The sequence below is a fragment of the Callorhinus ursinus genome, unplaced genomic scaffold, assembly GCF_003265705.2.
Source record: "Callorhinus ursinus isolate GAN/ISIS: 27379988/994484 unplaced genomic scaffold, GSC_fseal_2.0 scaffold27, whole genome shotgun sequence".
In the NCBI taxonomy this organism is placed as follows: Eukaryota; Metazoa; Chordata; class Mammalia; order Carnivora; family Otariidae; genus Callorhinus; species Callorhinus ursinus.
The window spans coordinates 3,200,702-3,217,918 of NW_027397089.1; the positions used below are offsets into that span (position 1 = coordinate 3,200,702).

Genomic DNA, 17,217 nt, shown 5'->3' on the forward strand with positions numbered 1-17,217 from the left:
AGACCTGAATAACAAAACCTGTATTTCAAATAAACAGACTTCTGAACCCTGACAGGACATCATAATCCTTGCTTTACATAACCTGAGAGGTGAAGTACTTTTGTTGAGCTCAAATGAAGACTTTTACAGTTATATGGACATCTATATATTTTTTAAAATTATCGAGACGTAATTCATATAACATAAAATTTACCCTTTTAAAATGTACAATTCATGGTTTAATATAGTTGTAAATTGTGCAATCATCATTACTTTCTAATTCCAGAACATTTCTTGACTCCAAATGGAAACCCTCTGTCCATTTCCTCTTCCCCACCAGCCCCAGACAACCACTACCTACATCCTGCCTCTCTGCATTTGCCTACTCTGGACATCATATATAAATGAAATCATACAGTATGGGCTTTTGTGAATGGCTTCTTTCACTTGTCACAGTGTTTTCAAAGTTCATCCATGTAGCATGTACCAATATTCTTTTTTATTGACATATAACATTCCATTGCATAGATATACCACTATATCCATATGTCCAAATATTTTGCCTACTATGAATAATTCTGCTGTAAACATTCATAAACATGTTTTGTGTAGACATATATTTTCAATTTTCTTTCTTTTTTTTTTAAAGATTTTATTTATTTATTTGAGAGAGAGAGAGAGAGAGAGAGAGACAGCGAGAGACGGAACACAAGCAGGGGGAGTGGGAGAGGGAGAAGCAGGCTTCCCTCTGAGCAGGGAGCCCGATGCGGGGCTAGATCCCAGGACCCTGGGATCATAACCTGAGCCAAAGGCAGATGCTTAACGACTGAGCCACCCAGGTGCCCCATCAATTTTCTTGAGTTACACAAACTCGGGAGAACAGCTAGGTAATATGGTAACCAAATGTTCTTTTTGAAAAATGAGAGATAATGATCACCCCTATGCATGATATTTAGTTCCTGTAAGTTTTCCTTGGAGGCTGTAACCAGAAAATGAAAACCGGTAAGCCCCCAGTTAAACTCATACTATGGCTGGTGGGAAGACTGCCTTGCAGCACAAAGTCAGCCTCATGACCAATGTGTCTCTGTTTCTGAGACTCTAATATCAGTCCTGAAAATAGCTAACATTTACTGAGCTCTTACTCAGTGTTACCTTATTGTTACTCCATGTTAGCTATTACTGTGATTCTTATTATACCAATAGATACAGAAAGGAACTGGAATTAACAGAGACTAAAAACATAATGGCCTGGATGCCCCAGGAAAAGCTCTTACATTTGAGATAAGCTGCAGACTAAATGTCATTTCCAGGAAGTAAAGGAAGGGACAGGGACCAACTCCAGTGAAAAGGAACCACATGGCAAACTCACATACTTTTCACAGAGATATTTTAGGCACAAACTTCACAACCTTGAGGATACATTTCCTCAAACTGGAAAGATCAAAAGTGGTGATCAGAGAGAACTAGGAAGAGAACTCTGGTCAGAAAGTGGTACCCATTAGCCTATAAGAATGAAAGGAAAGAGTGAATCTGAAACAAGGAAAATTTGAGAAAACGTATCATACCTTCCCCCACACTGATAGCTAAGATCATCATGGACAGGTTAAATTGTCTTCAGTTGTGTGTTACTAAGGTAACTGACACGTGGTAAGTACACAGAAAAATATTTTTTTAAGATTTTTTTAAAGATTTTATTTATTTATTTGAGAGAGAGAGAATGAGAGATAGAGAGCACGAGAGGGAAGAGGGTCAGAGGGAGAAGCAGACTCCCCGCTGAGCAGGGAGCCCGATGTGGGACTCAATCCCGATACTCCAGGATCATGACCTGAGCCGAAGGCAGTCGCTTAACCTACTGAGCCACCCAGGCGCTCCACAGAAAAATATTTTTAAAATACTTTAAGATTTGTGTCCTTGAAAGAACAAGTTTTAGTTACGAAGGAATTTCCCTTTTGTGGAATCCTAACAGTGTTGATTAAACCAGGTCAGACAGAATTGCTCTGGTGAGCAAGCAGGGATCCTACTTTTCCAAGATGTACAGAACAACATTTATGAATTATTCGTATGTGACCGGCTCACACTATAATACTCACTAAGAAAAGGTAGCGTTCTTGTGCTGATGTGTTCCGAGCCGCTAGTTTGAGGATCTGTCCCTCTTTTATTAGTTCATTTGAAGGATTTACAATATCTTCTTCCTCTCCCAACATCTCATAAATCTCTAAGAGTTTCTTTAGGTTCTCCTAGGAAATTAAAACAAAACACAGCAAGACCAAATAAAGGGAGGTTTTACCTTAGTGGCTTTAATAATACCATGACCTTAGCTAAAATCTGGATAGTTCAGAAGGGACTGGGACTAAGCATAAATTTGGTATAAAACGTGTCAGTTATGAGCAAATTGAAACCTAGGAAAAGAGGGGAGAGGATTATTCCACATAACACTAAACATTTAATAAAGAATCTTTTTTGTTCACCTGTACCGATTCATTTTTGTCCAAACCTGCAGATAACATTAGGCTATGTTACTGACAATGATCTAACTATAAGACTCCCATCTCCTTTGAAAATCACTTACCATTTTTCTTATTGCACTATTAGAATGGCTTGCTGCTGTAGATATAATTTCAAGTGATTCTACATGGGAAAAAAGAAAATTAAATAAATGTGCTTTGTTTTTTCTATACTACTAAAGAGCTGAGTAACATACACTACAGTAAGAAGAAATCCGAGACTGATGACCACATCTGACACCAAAAGCAGGGGCAATTTCCATTTATAAAACGGATACTTTAACAAGTTCATTTATAAGCAGATTACTTGGAACATGAGGGACATTTCCCTGTAAATAATCATACACAACTATACAGATGACCTATATGATGAACCTTCAAAATGTACACTAGACTGGTACAAGGCACTTTGCCAGACGCTTTCATATTTATTATGTCGCTTCATCCTTACACAACCTCGAATGGAGAGTCCGTGAGCTAGCTCCACTTGGCAGATGAAACAAATGGCAAGTGATGTGGCTTGGTTAAGGTCACACAACTATGATACTGTGGGACCACACTGGGACACCTATGTCTTCTGGTTCAAAGTTCTACAACATTTCAGCAGGAATATTGTTTTATGTGCAAATTAACCACCAAGCATAACCAACTTTCTTTGGGAAAACACACTCACAGTTCTAGTCTTGGTCAGGTAAGGGGAAATCCGCTGATGCCAATGCTGATGGAAGGTTTTGTTGCTGAGCAGATGGTGGGAGAGATGGGAATGGGAACCGCCTGGTATGGGCAAGGTAGGCGCTCCAGCACCACTGGTGGAGAGCTGTGGAGTCTGCAGCCTCCTGGTGGATCAACCCCAGGGGATGCCCTCAATCCTAAATCATGACCTGCTCTTTCTTTTCTATCTTATGAATACCAACCTAATTAATTCTGTTACCGCAACAACCTCATTACTTCTAGACCAAATTCTCTGTCTTCTTTGTTCCATGGCTGAACGGAATGCACTTTTGTCGCGTCCTCCTCTCCTTTGGGGCTATAAAAGCACCTCTGTGATTTCCTTACAATTTTAGTTTAAGGAGCAATGGGCAACCAAAGAGAGTAATAAAATATCCTACAGCATTGTTAACCTTTTCATTGTTGACACTGCCACCTTAGAGCAAGTCTAAGTCTTTGAGCATAGAAGAAACTGAATTTTTATTTAAGACTTTGGAGGACTATTCTGACAGGGGCAATTCTGTGCATTCCCCACAGGATCCAAGGTACAGGGAGACAAAAATAAAATAACCTGGGATCAGCAGTTGGAGGAGTAGCAGTGGTGATCCCACCTTCAGTCCTACCACTAGGTTCTGCCACCAAAACCAACCACACAGCCCAGATGAGTGAGAAGTGGGCATGAAGTGGAAAGTGGAAAAAGTCAAGTCAGGATAATTCTAAACTGTAAAGGGGGAAAGGGAAGTAGAGAAATTCCTGTGGTCGTTGACTCACTTGGGTGGTGGGAGAAATGTATCAGAGAAAGCCTCTGTTAAAAAAAAAGACCCAGGCTGCCAAGACCAAAGATTGTATTCTGTGTTCCTCATCTCTTACCAGGGTACACTTACAATAAAGACAAGAAATTACTAGCAAAGTACCAATGTTTCAAGATTGTACAGCAGCATTGTTAGTTCTTGACACTAAGCCATTTCTATCCCTTAAATTTGTATTCTACTTTTCAGTTACCTGATTTATTTTTTTTAATTAAAAAAAAGTTTTTTTTAAAGTAAGCTATACACCCAAAGTGGGACTTGAACTCATGACCCTAGATAAAGAGTCACATGTTCTTTTGGCTGGGCCAGCCAGCTGCCCCCTTATAAATTTTTTTTTTAAAGTAAGCTATACACCCAATGAGGGGCTTGAACTTATGACCCCTAGATTCAAGAGTCATATGCTTTGATTTTTTTTTAAAAGTACATGAGAAAGCTAAAGTACTGAAACTCCTGAGCCTTAAAAAAACCTATTCGTTAAGATCTAAAGAAAAAATAGAAAACAACTAGAAGAATAGGAGTAAAGTTTTCCCGGGAAAATGTTAACTGACAGTACAAAGCATCATTTTCTCTTCTCTTTTAGGGTAGGTAGAGCCAACTTTGCTTAGGTTATTTTTACACAGTAAATGTCATTTTAGCTTTCTTGGTATGCATCAACCTATCTAATTAACCAGTAGCACCAGTAATTCTGAATGGTTGTATTCTTCCTGTGAGAACGTAATTGTGTATTGCTATTCCAGATGTCTCTAAGACTATAGTTTCAGATTTCTGAGTTAATGATTAATGTGAAATCAGCATGAGAAATGTGATTTGCTTTGCTCTAAACCTGTGATTTGGGCTTAGAAGGGCTTGCCTAACTGAGATGTTAATGACAATTTCCAGTGAGGTTATTTTTTTGGCAGCAATATTTTACTAAATTGGCTGTGAGACATATCTTGCTCTTTAACCACAAGGCTGCCAGGTCACTTGATTACCCCAAAATAGAAAGGGGGCAGGAGAGAAGCATTTACTTTTAGCATCATTCCAGTCGGGAGAATCAGAGGGCAATTTCCTTAGGTAGTCCTTCAGGAGCATCTCATACCGGGGAATCCGCTGAACAGGTTCTAGCATGTGATGCTGCAAAGTCAAGCTCCCACAGATCTTCTGTTTCTACAATGAGAAAGGTTTTTGAAAAAAGATTTAAAAATGAAGTTGGCCCATCTAAAAACCCACTGTCATACAGAACTTTCATCAAGGACAGTATTTCCCTACAAAGTGTGGTCTGTGGACACTTGCATTAGATCGATCTAAGGCACTATTAAAAATGCAAATTCTGAACCCTTTCCCAATCTATGAAACCAGAATCTCTGAGGCTAAGTCCTGTGAACATGCATTTTAAAACATCCCAGATTCTTACAACATTAAAGTTTGAGGCCCACCAATCTAGTCTAAGGACAGAAAGAAAAATCAAGCAGAATTTTAAGGAAGAAAATTCCAGATTGCTGGCAACCACTTCAATTAGTCACTAGGAGGTTTTGTGTGGTCATATTATTGAATCATACTCGAGATTTTTTTTAAAAGATTTTATTTATTTATTTGACAGACAGAGACAGCGAGAGAGGGAACACAAGCAGGTGGAGTGGGAGAGGGAAAAGCAGGCTCCCCGCTGGGCAGGGAGCCCGATGCAGGGCTCGATGCCAGGACCCTGGGATCATGACCTGAGCTGAAGGCAGACACTTAACGACTGAGCCACCCAGGCGCCCCATACTCCAGATATTTTTAAAAGATGCATATATTTAATGAGGTTCACAAGCACAACAGTATTACATGACTTTGGACTCAGAAACTATTTAATAATAAGGCTACCATAAATGTCATTTCCTTTGAACTTAAAAAAGACTCCACACAGAAGAATGACAAGATCTGAGCATCTTATTATCTCTCACAAAATTTTAGTTTTTCATTAGGCCATGCCAGTCTTTTCCATTAGAAACTGAACTCTGTAAATAGATCTCCTTTTCTTACAGCAAAATTGACTCTATAGCCCTTAGTTTTAATAATCTGTTAACATAAGACAGGGAAAAGATTATTTGAAAAATAAGATGTGTTCTTGTTCATAGTAAAGAAACCAAGAATCCCATTAAAATACTTATTGAACTCATACCATGATCAAGGCACTGTCAGGTATAAAAGTTGTATTAAGACATGATGTTTGCATTCAAAGCAAACAAGAAACTAAAGCCTTCACAGACAAGAGAGCATTGGACATTAACTCTGATGAGGGCAGCCTCTGGTGGTAAGGGAAGACAACCAAGGGACAAGTGTCCAAAGAGGGACCATGGAGAACAGGCCAATGGCAGTGGGAACACACACACACACACACACACACACACACAGGGGATGAGGAAGAAAAGGTAATCTGGGGTAATAAGTCAAGCTGAGTTTAGACTTGCTTCATCAAATGCAGGTTTTCATGCAGGAGAGTAGTATCATTAGTATTAAGATTAACTTACTGCAGTGTGGCTTTAGGGAGATGTGGGGAAATTCATTTGGAAGTTATGGTGTAGACCAGGAAAAAAATGTATAAAGAGCCTGAAATCAACATGGAAGCTGAAGAAATAATAGCTTTCCTTAATAAAGTATAAAATACTAATGATATAAGTTTAGTCATTTCATTTGATTTTCTCCAAAAAACCTATTGTATATGTGTATAGGTAATATATATATTATTATATATTATATGTATAGGAAATATAGGAAAATATTACTGATCTCCACATTTTTACATGAAGAAACTGTGGCTCAGAGAAGTTAGAGTCTTCTAAGGTTCAGTGACTAAGTGGCCGAATGTTAAACCTAGTTGGTTGATTCCCAATGCACTATGACAGTTTACAGGTAGGAAATGATTAGAAACAATGACCCTAAAGGCATCTGTAGGACATGATGGCTAAAGGTCCAGGAACATGAGGGTGTGAAGGCCAAGAAGAATGCGAGGAGTCAACCCTATACTCTGTCCACATTACAGTTTAAGCCAAAGGGGCTAGTAAAAGAATCAAAGGAGCCAGAGTTCAGAAAGGTAGATGAGTGCTTAATCGTGAGAGAAGAAAAAGGAAAAAGTGAATGGAAAGAGGCAGGACTTTTGTCTATGGCTGAGGGAGGAGACTGGCAAAATCCTCCCTGGAAAAAGCAACTAGAAAGCTGGATAAAACAGAGAAAACAACCGTTTCAGCCATCTGGAAATTGACCAAAGGCACAGAACAATCTGAAAAGCGTTTATGCTTTAAAAACTGTTGACCTTTGGGTATAAGAACAGTGAGAATTTGCAGCATTCTGGCCTGGGCTTCCACCCATTCCTCCCCTAGCAAATGAAGATTCAATGACTGGAAGGTTCAGTTTGGGTGGGACTGGCTGTGCGGACTGGCAGTATCTCTGCTAACGTTGAGAGGGCTCATTAGATTTGGAGTGGTGGGCCATGCACACACCCAGCAACACTGTCAGTGAAGGGGAAGGTGGGCAAGTACGGAAGACCAATGGCTCTACTAGCCTGAAGCTGTGGTTGGAGGTGGGACGTTAGATAATAATATTCTTGGCTGAGGCTGTGTGAACGATCAGCAGAGAGAGATGAGAGCTTAAGCCAGCACACCCTCTGGGCCACCCTGAGGCTAGGAACATGCAGACAGGAGATGTAAAAGGGTCCAGTGGACTTGAAAATGGTCTGATCTTTAAATGCGTTCCCCGATGCATAGGTCCATCAGGAGTCGACAGTTTACTGGCTCTAGGTAGTTTAGTCATCTCTGTTCAATAACTGTTTGACCCTTAACCTACAACACAGACAGAGGGGCAATCCCTAGAAAGCTAGGATCACATACACACACACACGAATATTAAACCATATGCTGAGTAGAGACATTGGCAACCACACATCAGAGGAGATACAGATTTTATAGATTGAGTCTAAGCAAGTTACTAAACAAACAAAACTAACCAAAGCCTCTTTGAGTGGGGGAAATCAGAATCCAGAGTTGCCACAATAGGTTATCTAAAATGCCCAATACTCAGCAAAAAAAAAAATGAGACATTCAAAGACATAGTAAGCTGTTACTATTTACTAACCTGAAAAAAGGCAATCAAAAGAAATTGTCTATGAACACAGATACTGGATGTAGCTGGCAAAGACTTCAATGTAGCTATTATAAAAAAATGTTCAAAGAATGAAAGGAAATTGTATTTGAAAAACATGAAAAGTATAACAACAATGAATGCACAAATAGCAATTTCCAAGGAGGAAACAGGCATTATAAAAAGGACCAGTGGAATTTCTGGAGTTGAAAAGCACAAGAGCTGAGATGAAAAACGCACCACAGGGACACGACAGCAGATTCCAGGCAGCAGGAGAAAAAAAAATCAATGAACTCAAGGAAAGATTAATAGAAATGATACAATCTGAAGAACAGAAAAAAGATTGAAGAAAAATGAATCATCTCAGAAACTTGTAGAATAACAAGAATACCAACATACATGTAATTGGAGTAAATTATTTGAAGAAATAATGGCTGAAAACTTCTCAAGTTGATTAAAAAACCCTACACATCTAAAAAATTCAACCCTAAGCAAGATAAATATAGAAAGAGTCACATTTGACACATCTTATTCAAATTGTTGAAAGACAAAAGCAAAGAGATAAATTTGAAAACAGCAAGAGAAAAACAATTCATCACATATAGGAAATATCCATACAGTTCCTAACTTCCCATATAAAACAATACAGAACAGAGCACAGTGAAATGACATTTTGCTGAAAAACAAAACTATTAACCAAGAATTCTGTATCCAGCAACACAATTCAATAGTGTAGAAAAAATAAGGATATTCCCAGATAAAAAAAGACCAAGAAAATGTGTTGCTATCCAATCTCTGCCTTGCAAGAAACACATCACTTTATATGGAAAGGAACTTACTTCAGAAATGATAAATAGATGGGTTAATATATTTATATTTTCTTATATCCTCCCTTCTTCCAAAGACATAAAATTATATAAAATAATAATTATATCACTGTATTACTGTATTTAAAACCTACAAGGGGAATATATAGGAGACTAAAAGCACAGGGCATGGAGGAACAGAGCTACAATGGAGCAAAATGCTTGTATTTTACCAGAACTAAGGTTAGTATTAATCTGAAGTAGACTGTGATAAATTAAGATGCATATTATAATTCCCCCAACAAACAGTAGAAGAAAAATGAAAAACAGTTTTAAAATTTGGAGGAATTGAATGGTAAAATAAGAAATATTTATATAGCACAGAAGAAAACAGAGGAACAGCAGAATCCCCACCCCAAAAATCCTATGTGATCCAAAGAACTCCTTTTTGATTTTTAAACTTTATCAAATAATAAGTTATTAACAACTTTGACTAGAGAATCAAATAGAAATTACTATGGTGTTATTAAAGTATATTATCCAGGTTTAGTGAAATTGAAAAAAAAATCAGGACACATATATAAAGTGACACACACACACACACACACACCCCACACACAGAATAATAATGTTTGCAGAATGTCAGGGTTTATGGCAATCATTCTTTATATTCATTTATATATTCATTCCATCATCTCAACCTCTGAAAGAAAGCAAGAAAAGCACAGACCTGAATGGGAACTCACTTTATAAATTTATGTGGATCTTTATAAAAGCTAGACTCAAAAGCAGAGACTTTACTGCTCAGCACACAGCATGTGCTCAATAAATATATTAATTTTGCAGAGATGATTTTTGCATAATTCAGAATAGCATGGAATTTGGCAGTCTCCAACAGATGTCTCAGTTTAGGAGACCAGTGCTCTAATCCCTGAGATATAGGGCCTCACAAGATGTCTCAATCTCAACTTTAGATCTAGAAGACCTTACGATTTGTATGGAAAAGCTAATTCATAGCCTTGAACAAAAGAGTTCAATTACCTGAATTTCTTCAACTACTGATTTGAACTGGGGAATACGCTCGGTCATGTTTTTAACCAATTCCATTGCGTTATCAAATCCCTTCACATATTCTCCATACATCTTAAGGAACGGTGCCAATTTCTGAAGGATGTCACCAATTCTAGGGGTTGTTTCCCTGTACAAAATACAGAAACAGGTCATTAAGATTTCTTAGAGAGTAAGTGAATTAACAGGACTCCAAATGAAGTGATCACTTTCTACATACTCCTGTGCTTCATCAGACCCACCTTGCCGTTGAGATGGGTAGAGAATGAAGCAGCACCTTTTTAGAGGGAGTTTAGGAATGACATAGTAAAGAGACATGCTATGGAGTCTTTAAAGCTCCAGATTACCCCTGATATCTCACCTCCACTAATCAAAAGATAGTTTGGAGAGTAGAGATGAAATCCTTTTCAACCGAAGCTAAAAATGTACCACAACTCCTTATCAGTGGTCTTTACAGTAAAAATTTAACTCAAATGTTTGGCTGTAGCTCTGTGTAGCATTATTGTTTCAATTTAAAAGCAAATAACCTAATGTGACTGCCTTAGACAAATCATTTGCCATCTACTCCTCTTACCATTCTTGCATTCGTTTTTCCAGCTCTGGCAATAGGAATTTACTATGGAAGGCATTTATTGATGAAATATTAGAAAAGATTTTATTCACCATCTCTGCCGGAAATGAGCCTCGATTTGCTTCTTCTAATAATTTGCAGTAAAATACCTGAATAAAAGAATAAAGCAAACATTACTTTAACTTTATTGGTTACCACCAAGCACTGTGCTGGGCATATAGTGGGCTCTTAGAAACTTTCGTTGAATCAATGAAAAGGTTCATGGTTCAAGAAATAAATCATTTTGAAATGTCCGAATATATGCTTTGATTGAGAAGAACCAGGAATTAGAATTAGAAAACTTGACTCCAACCTAGGCTATGCGTCTATTTGGGGGATGTTAACCTTTTCTATGCCAGAGAATTTCCAATTGAGGTAAAGGGATTTACTCCTATCTATAAGTAGAGGTAAGAGAGATGGAAAGCTTTACATACAACAATTGTGGTACATTTCACTCCTCTTTATGTTTTGAATGACTTCGACAGCACATATATCATATTGCCCTTTACTGTAATTTGTTGGCATAAATCTCATTTTCCCTATTAAAACTGTATGCTCCCTTGGGGAGGGAGGCCATCACAGTTTAGTTCCCACAGTAGAATAGGTTTTTAATAAATACCTGGTCAATGGATAAATAAAAGAATTTCAGTTCACAGATGTTTTCTTGCTTTTAAGTAATAATGCATGATAACTTGAACACTTATAAGAGGATAAAAAGATCTCCTGTACAAAATAATGAGTATCTTAAAAACAATTTCTATAAAAAAAATTGCAGTCTTAGCTATACTCCACTAGGGCTACTATACCTCTTAATTGCCATTCTGTTAAATGTAGGCAGAAGGAGGTCTGTTCCTTCATAATGTCCAGATGGTTGTTAATTTTCTAAATTCACCTCCACTGCATTTTCTTGGGAGGCAAAAAGAACACAAAATTATGTCCTTAGAGACTCCAATAGATAGGATACTAATTAAGACTCTAAAATTCTAAAAGGTCGGCAATAGTAGCTGACAAGCTAATATGGCTAAAATAATAAGAACAAAAACCCAAAACCCACAAAACCTGGTAAGAGGAAAAGACATGTCTCCATGATGGGAATAATTTCAGGTCTGTAATCCCGTGAGGAGAAAAATTGTTTCGAAGGCACAAACTCAACATGAGTTGATGGACTTACAGTGAAATTCTTTGGAAAGTGAGTATTTAAGTCACAAACTCATTATTTCAAAGAACAGAACCCTTAATCTGATCCCTTAATGCTCACTCTAACAGGGCCAGAGTTCACGACGATAAGGAGGTTATACCCAGGATGGCGTGTTCCCATCAAGTTCCAGTTTTCCAATGGCAGAAGTGGGACAATTCTTCTTATAATTAACACTCAAACATGGCAACTTTCTCTTCTAATAAGAGAAGTCTACATTAACAATCTACCAATTATCTTGTTCTTTTATCATTAAAACAATATTAAGAGGCCTTAGTTTTCAAGTGATTCTTATGATACATTTTAAAACTTCCTTTGTAAACATACGTGTATTTCAAATGATACTCAAGGCTCCGTGATGAGAGTACAAAATGTGAAAAAGTAGGATGTCATTACCAACAAATATTGACTATACAACTTTACACCAGGCACTGTAGTAGATGTCTCCTACAAGTTTGAACAAGTGAATGCTCAAAATTCTTCTGGCCCTAATACTCCATTAATTCAGATGACTCACATGGGGCTGAAGAGCGCATGAGACAAATAGAATCAGTGACATATTCACGTACGAATTAGAATCACCAATCTCTTATTTAGATTATAATGGTAACATGGCTCTAGGATCATAACAAATGGTCAAGAAACATACTAGTGTTCAGTGTTGAAAGATACAGATAAAGGCATTTTGTGACTCACAGAGAGTCCTTGAATCTGCTCTTTATGAATTGAAAACCCTTTGTGTCTAGTGAATTCACTGACAAAGCTAAAAATCCTAAAGATTTCCTTGAAGAAAAAGCTTTCACTGGCCAAAAAGTCATGCCCTTCTTATAGTTTCTAAAACCCCTTGATTACTAAAAATGATGTACAGTGCCAAAAAATAACCATGAAAGGGAAAATCTTACCTGATCTAAGAGGTCAAGTCGGTTGACATAAGCTCTTTCTGTAAGCAAAAGTTCGTTGGCTATTTTGTGAAGCTTTTGCTCATTAGTTTCCTAAAAATACAATAGATGTATTCACATATTAGGAAATAAAGCCTGGACATATTTTTCAAGTAATAAACACCTTATCAAATGGTCAAAACAGTTTTCTCAAGCTTCTCAGGTACCCAATTCATTTCAGCCATGAAGGGCCATCCAACTAGAAATGAACAAAATTAAAATAAACAATCTGCTAGATTTAACTTATAACATCTTTAGCCTGTCAAAATTAACACTCTCATCTTTGTTCTTGAAATACCTCTTATCTTTCTTAGATACTGTATTTGGCTCATTTTCTCCCTGCCTCTCTCAGGCCACTCTTTAGCCATGATTTCATCATTCTCTCAGATACCTTGTCTAATTATTAGCTCTATGCACCCAACTTTTTGCCTTTTTAAAAACGTCAGGGAAAATTTCAATCACATATGAGTAAACAGTAAAATGAACCAGTATATATCCGTTACTAAGATTCAACGGCTATCAACTCATTGTTAATCTTGTTTCATCAATCCTCCCCTCCCTCTACCCATATAATCTTAAATACAAACACTTTATTATTCCCTCAGTCTATGTTTACTTAGCCCTTAAATATATTTGTATAACTTTGCTAGTTCCATGAGAACGGGAACATTTTTTTTTCTCGCTAACTTGGTAACTCTCTCTTGTCTTCAATAAAATACTGGCATTCAATAAAATATTGCTGAATGAATGAATGAGTAGCAATCACACAAACCTAACTATTGTTGGACTTTTATTACCACTTTGACATGCTGTCAGTGTAAGACCAAACTCATCTTTTCAGGAAAACCTCTATCCTACCACCTCCCACCCTACCCCACGCCACCCCACCCCACCAGAACTTTACCAGCCTGATGGTGGTTCCATCCCTTTCCAGTTACCTGGCTTTGGTATCTTGAATCACTCTAAACTTAGTTCCCTACCACAAAATCCAGCTGCTATGAGCTCCTACTCATATCATTAGCATCCATCCTTTAAGTTTTCATCACTGCCACCTGGTTTTGCTCATACCATACGTCAAGCCCAGCCAATCAATAGCTCCCAGATGATCTGATTCTACCACTGCCTCAGACTTCTTTCCCATTGTATCTTTGCAGGCACCATTCCCTCCAAACATACCAATCTAATGCACCATTATCCAAACATGTCCATGGCCATTCCCAAACTTTTCTTCTTTCCATTCTCTCCACATGGCATACATTTTTTTTAAAAGATTTTATTTATTTATTTGACAGAGAGAGACACAGTGAGAGAGGGAACACAAGCAGGGGGAGTGGGAGAGGGAGAAGCAGGCTTCCCATGGAGCAGGGAGCCCGATGTGGGGCTCGATCCCAGGACCCTGGGATCATGACCTGAGCCGAAGGCAGACGCCTAACAACTGAGCCACCCAGGCACCCCCATGGCATACATTCTTTCTTTATCTGTCTAGGTGTTTAAGACTTTTTTTTTTTTTTGGATGGCCTGCTGAATTTCCATTCCTTGTCCATGGAGCCTTCTTCAACTATCCAAAGCTCTGTCCTATTAGAACTCATTTTCTATTTTATATCTAAACATCTTTTTGTTGAGAAATTTCTACCTAGCTATTGGCTGAAGTATCCTTTTCATTCTAGGCAGGTATGAAGCATAGTAAGGGTTTAGTAAAAACTAATAGGAAAGCAGAACAAAGTATATTTTAAACCAGTGTCTAATTTATGCAAAGACTACATTTTAAACTATGTATAAAATGCTATTAAGCTATAGGAATGCTTCATTGTGTTCAACATATGAGGTCTACTTTTATGCTTTATGCAGTATCTGTTCTAATGTGAAAAGTTATCATTTTGCTTTTTACAGCAGCACTGAAATGAGGTATTTTTATGTGAAGTCTTCAGGTAAAGTAACAATACCGTTTAAATATTTGTGGTCTCAAAAATACTGAAATAAGAACTATGTAGTCATTAAATCCCACAGTTAGCCAAGGTTTTGGTTAAACAACAAATTCAGGGTAAAGTATTAGCATTATCGTTTGCCTGTTTGACATCCTTTCCCTCCATTTCTTAATAGAATGATATCCAGATTTGTTCAGAGTATCTATCTTACTACTATGTAGCCTTTCCTTTGGAGAAACTACCCTCATTCCCTAGATCAAAATTACGCCCTGACTGGTTTAACAATCAAGAATACAGTGACTGGTTCAGGTGCCAATGAAACATGAGGGTATAATGCACTGGGGCTCCCTCCTCTCAGCCCCACCCCTCTCTCCTATCACCATGCTCCTGTTAATAGATCTGCCCTTTTCCAGAATGTTGTGTCAATGGAATCACACAGTATGTGCCTTTTGAGTCTTGCCTCTTCCAATTCTCAAAATGCATTTGAGATACATCCTTGTTGTCATTAGTATTAGTGGCTTGCTCTTTCCAAGCCCTTAGTTTTATTCTAATAGTGGTACTACTGTATCTTTTTGACTTACTCGCACACTTTCCTATGCTCTGATTCTGGCTTGACAAATAACTCTAAAGAAAACCACCCAGTAAAATTTGTGCCATGATAAAATGATACATCTCTTATGAGTCAGAGAATTCATTAACCAACAGGTCATACTGGCTGTTATTGCTATGCAGTGAAGTCACTCCTGAGGTCTCCCACATCCTACAGGATCTTAAATAGGAAGCTTATAATAAACAATCTTTTGCTGACTCTAAATCATACTTTAGCTGAACTTGGCAAATTGTAGGTATCCTGGTCATAATTTGCAAAATCCAAGGGAGATGCCAGGAGTTATTAGCAAAAACTGTGTCCTTCCACACAGATGGGCTTCTAATGTCAGGTCCCTGACCTTGCCAAAACCAACACAAAGATAAGCAAAAGTAAACTTGCTGACATTCAGTTTAAACACTCACATATAGGTTTATGAAAAGTTACTAGGGATTTTTGTGGTGGAGGTGAGGAAATCACAGATCCAAACAATTTCACCGGAAGAACAGCTAACACTTATTCACTGATAGCTTGTTATGCATAAGACACTGTTATATTTTACATAAATTGACTAATCCTTATAATAACTCTATAGAATAGATACATTATTCCTGTTTTAGAGGCAGCACACACATGCAAAAGACAAAATTCCAAGGCTCAGAAAGGCCAGGTGACTTGCCCCAAGTCACAGTTAAAGGTAACCGAATCAGATTCCAATCATACAGGAGAGCATGGGACTTTACATCATGGTCAGTAAACCCTTCACTCACACTCTAACTCTTCTCTGCAACAAGAAACAAGACTAATAAGTGCCTACAAGGGACACAAACTAAGAAAATACAAACTATCCACTTGAAAATGAAATGGGATATCTACTAGGCATTTTAATTTACACATTCTTTCTCTAATATAAATTCTATTTATAGCAGGCTTCTCAGCATTCTAGTAATTATCAGGTATTAAAAATTCAGTCATATTTGATGTAATGATATGATGGCTTTTTTTTTTTTTTAAGATTTTACAGGAGACTGGGTGGCTCAGTCATTAAGCATCTGCCTTTGGCTCAGGTCATGATCCCAGGGTCCTGGGATCGAGCCCTGCATCAGGCTCCCTGCTCAGTGGGAAGCCTGCTTCTCCCTCTCCCACTCCCCCTGCTTGCGTTCCTGTTCTCGCTGTCAAATAAATAAATATAATTTTTTTAAAAAGATTTTATTTATTTGAGAGAGAGAGAGAATGAGAGAGAGAGAGCACGAGAGGGAAGAGGGTCAGAGGGAGAAGCAGACTCCCTGCTGAGCAGGGAGCCCGATGCGGGACTCGATCCCGGGACTCCAGGATCATGACCTGAGCCGAAGGCAGTCGCCTAACCAACTGAGCCACCCAGGCGCCCTAAATAAATATAATCTTAAAAAAAATTTTATTTATTTGAGAGACAGCAGGAGTGGGGTGAGGGGCAGAGGGAGAGGGAGAAGCAGCTGCCTCGCTGAGCAGAGTGCCCAAAGTGGGGCTCGATCTGAGGACCCTGAGATCATGATGTGAGCCAACAGCAGAGGCTTAACTAAGTGAGCCACCATGCACCCCTGAGGCTTCTAACTTTAAAAAAATTAGTTACTGAAACTCATCTGTGAGTACATTTAGGGAGAAATACATGATCCATCTGCATGCATGGGTCTCTACTACTCTATCAGACTTGTGCTTAAATAACAAACCTGTTCTAAAATTGCTGATACACTGGGGATATAGCATGGTATTTTTTTAAAATAGAAAGTTAAATAGGTCAAGTTATATAATATTGTCTCTTATTATTTGCCACTTCAAAACTATATAACCCCTACTTTGTGCTTAGCACTTTACTAAGAAGTCATATATTCTTTTGATTCTTTGGAAAACGGTAATGGCTACACAATATTGATTAATAAAAAATCCTGTTTGCCTCTATTGGAACCTAATACACAGACTTCACTTTTAAAAATAGTGACAAATATGCTTTAGAAAAG

General features: G+C 38.0%; 1 protein-coding gene across 9 annotated transcripts in view; it reads right to left on the minus strand.

Annotated features, from left to right (window-relative positions):
• The window catches only part of FGD4 (FYVE, RhoGEF and PH domain containing 4), a 208,144-nt gene that overhangs the window by 23,297 nt on the left and 167,630 nt on the right, over positions 1-17,217 (minus strand). For 8 of the 9 annotated variants that reach the window (XM_073877727.1, XM_025879512.2, XM_025879509.2 and 5 more), the window contains 6 exons: positions 12,677-12,766; positions 10,544-10,689; positions 9,943-10,099; positions 5,008-5,146; positions 2,549-2,607; positions 2,070-2,216 (listed from right to left, as the gene is read on the minus strand). In XM_073877727.1, coding sequence (XP_073733828.1) covers positions 2,070-2,216; positions 2,549-2,607; positions 5,008-5,146; positions 9,943-10,099; positions 10,544-10,689; positions 12,677-12,766 — 738 coding nt within the window. Of the gene's footprint in view, positions 1-2,069; positions 2,217-2,548; positions 2,608-5,007; positions 5,147-9,942; positions 10,100-10,543; positions 10,690-11,385; positions 11,467-12,676; positions 12,767-17,217 lie in introns of those variants that run through there. The other variant, XM_025879514.2, reaches the window with a different exon arrangement.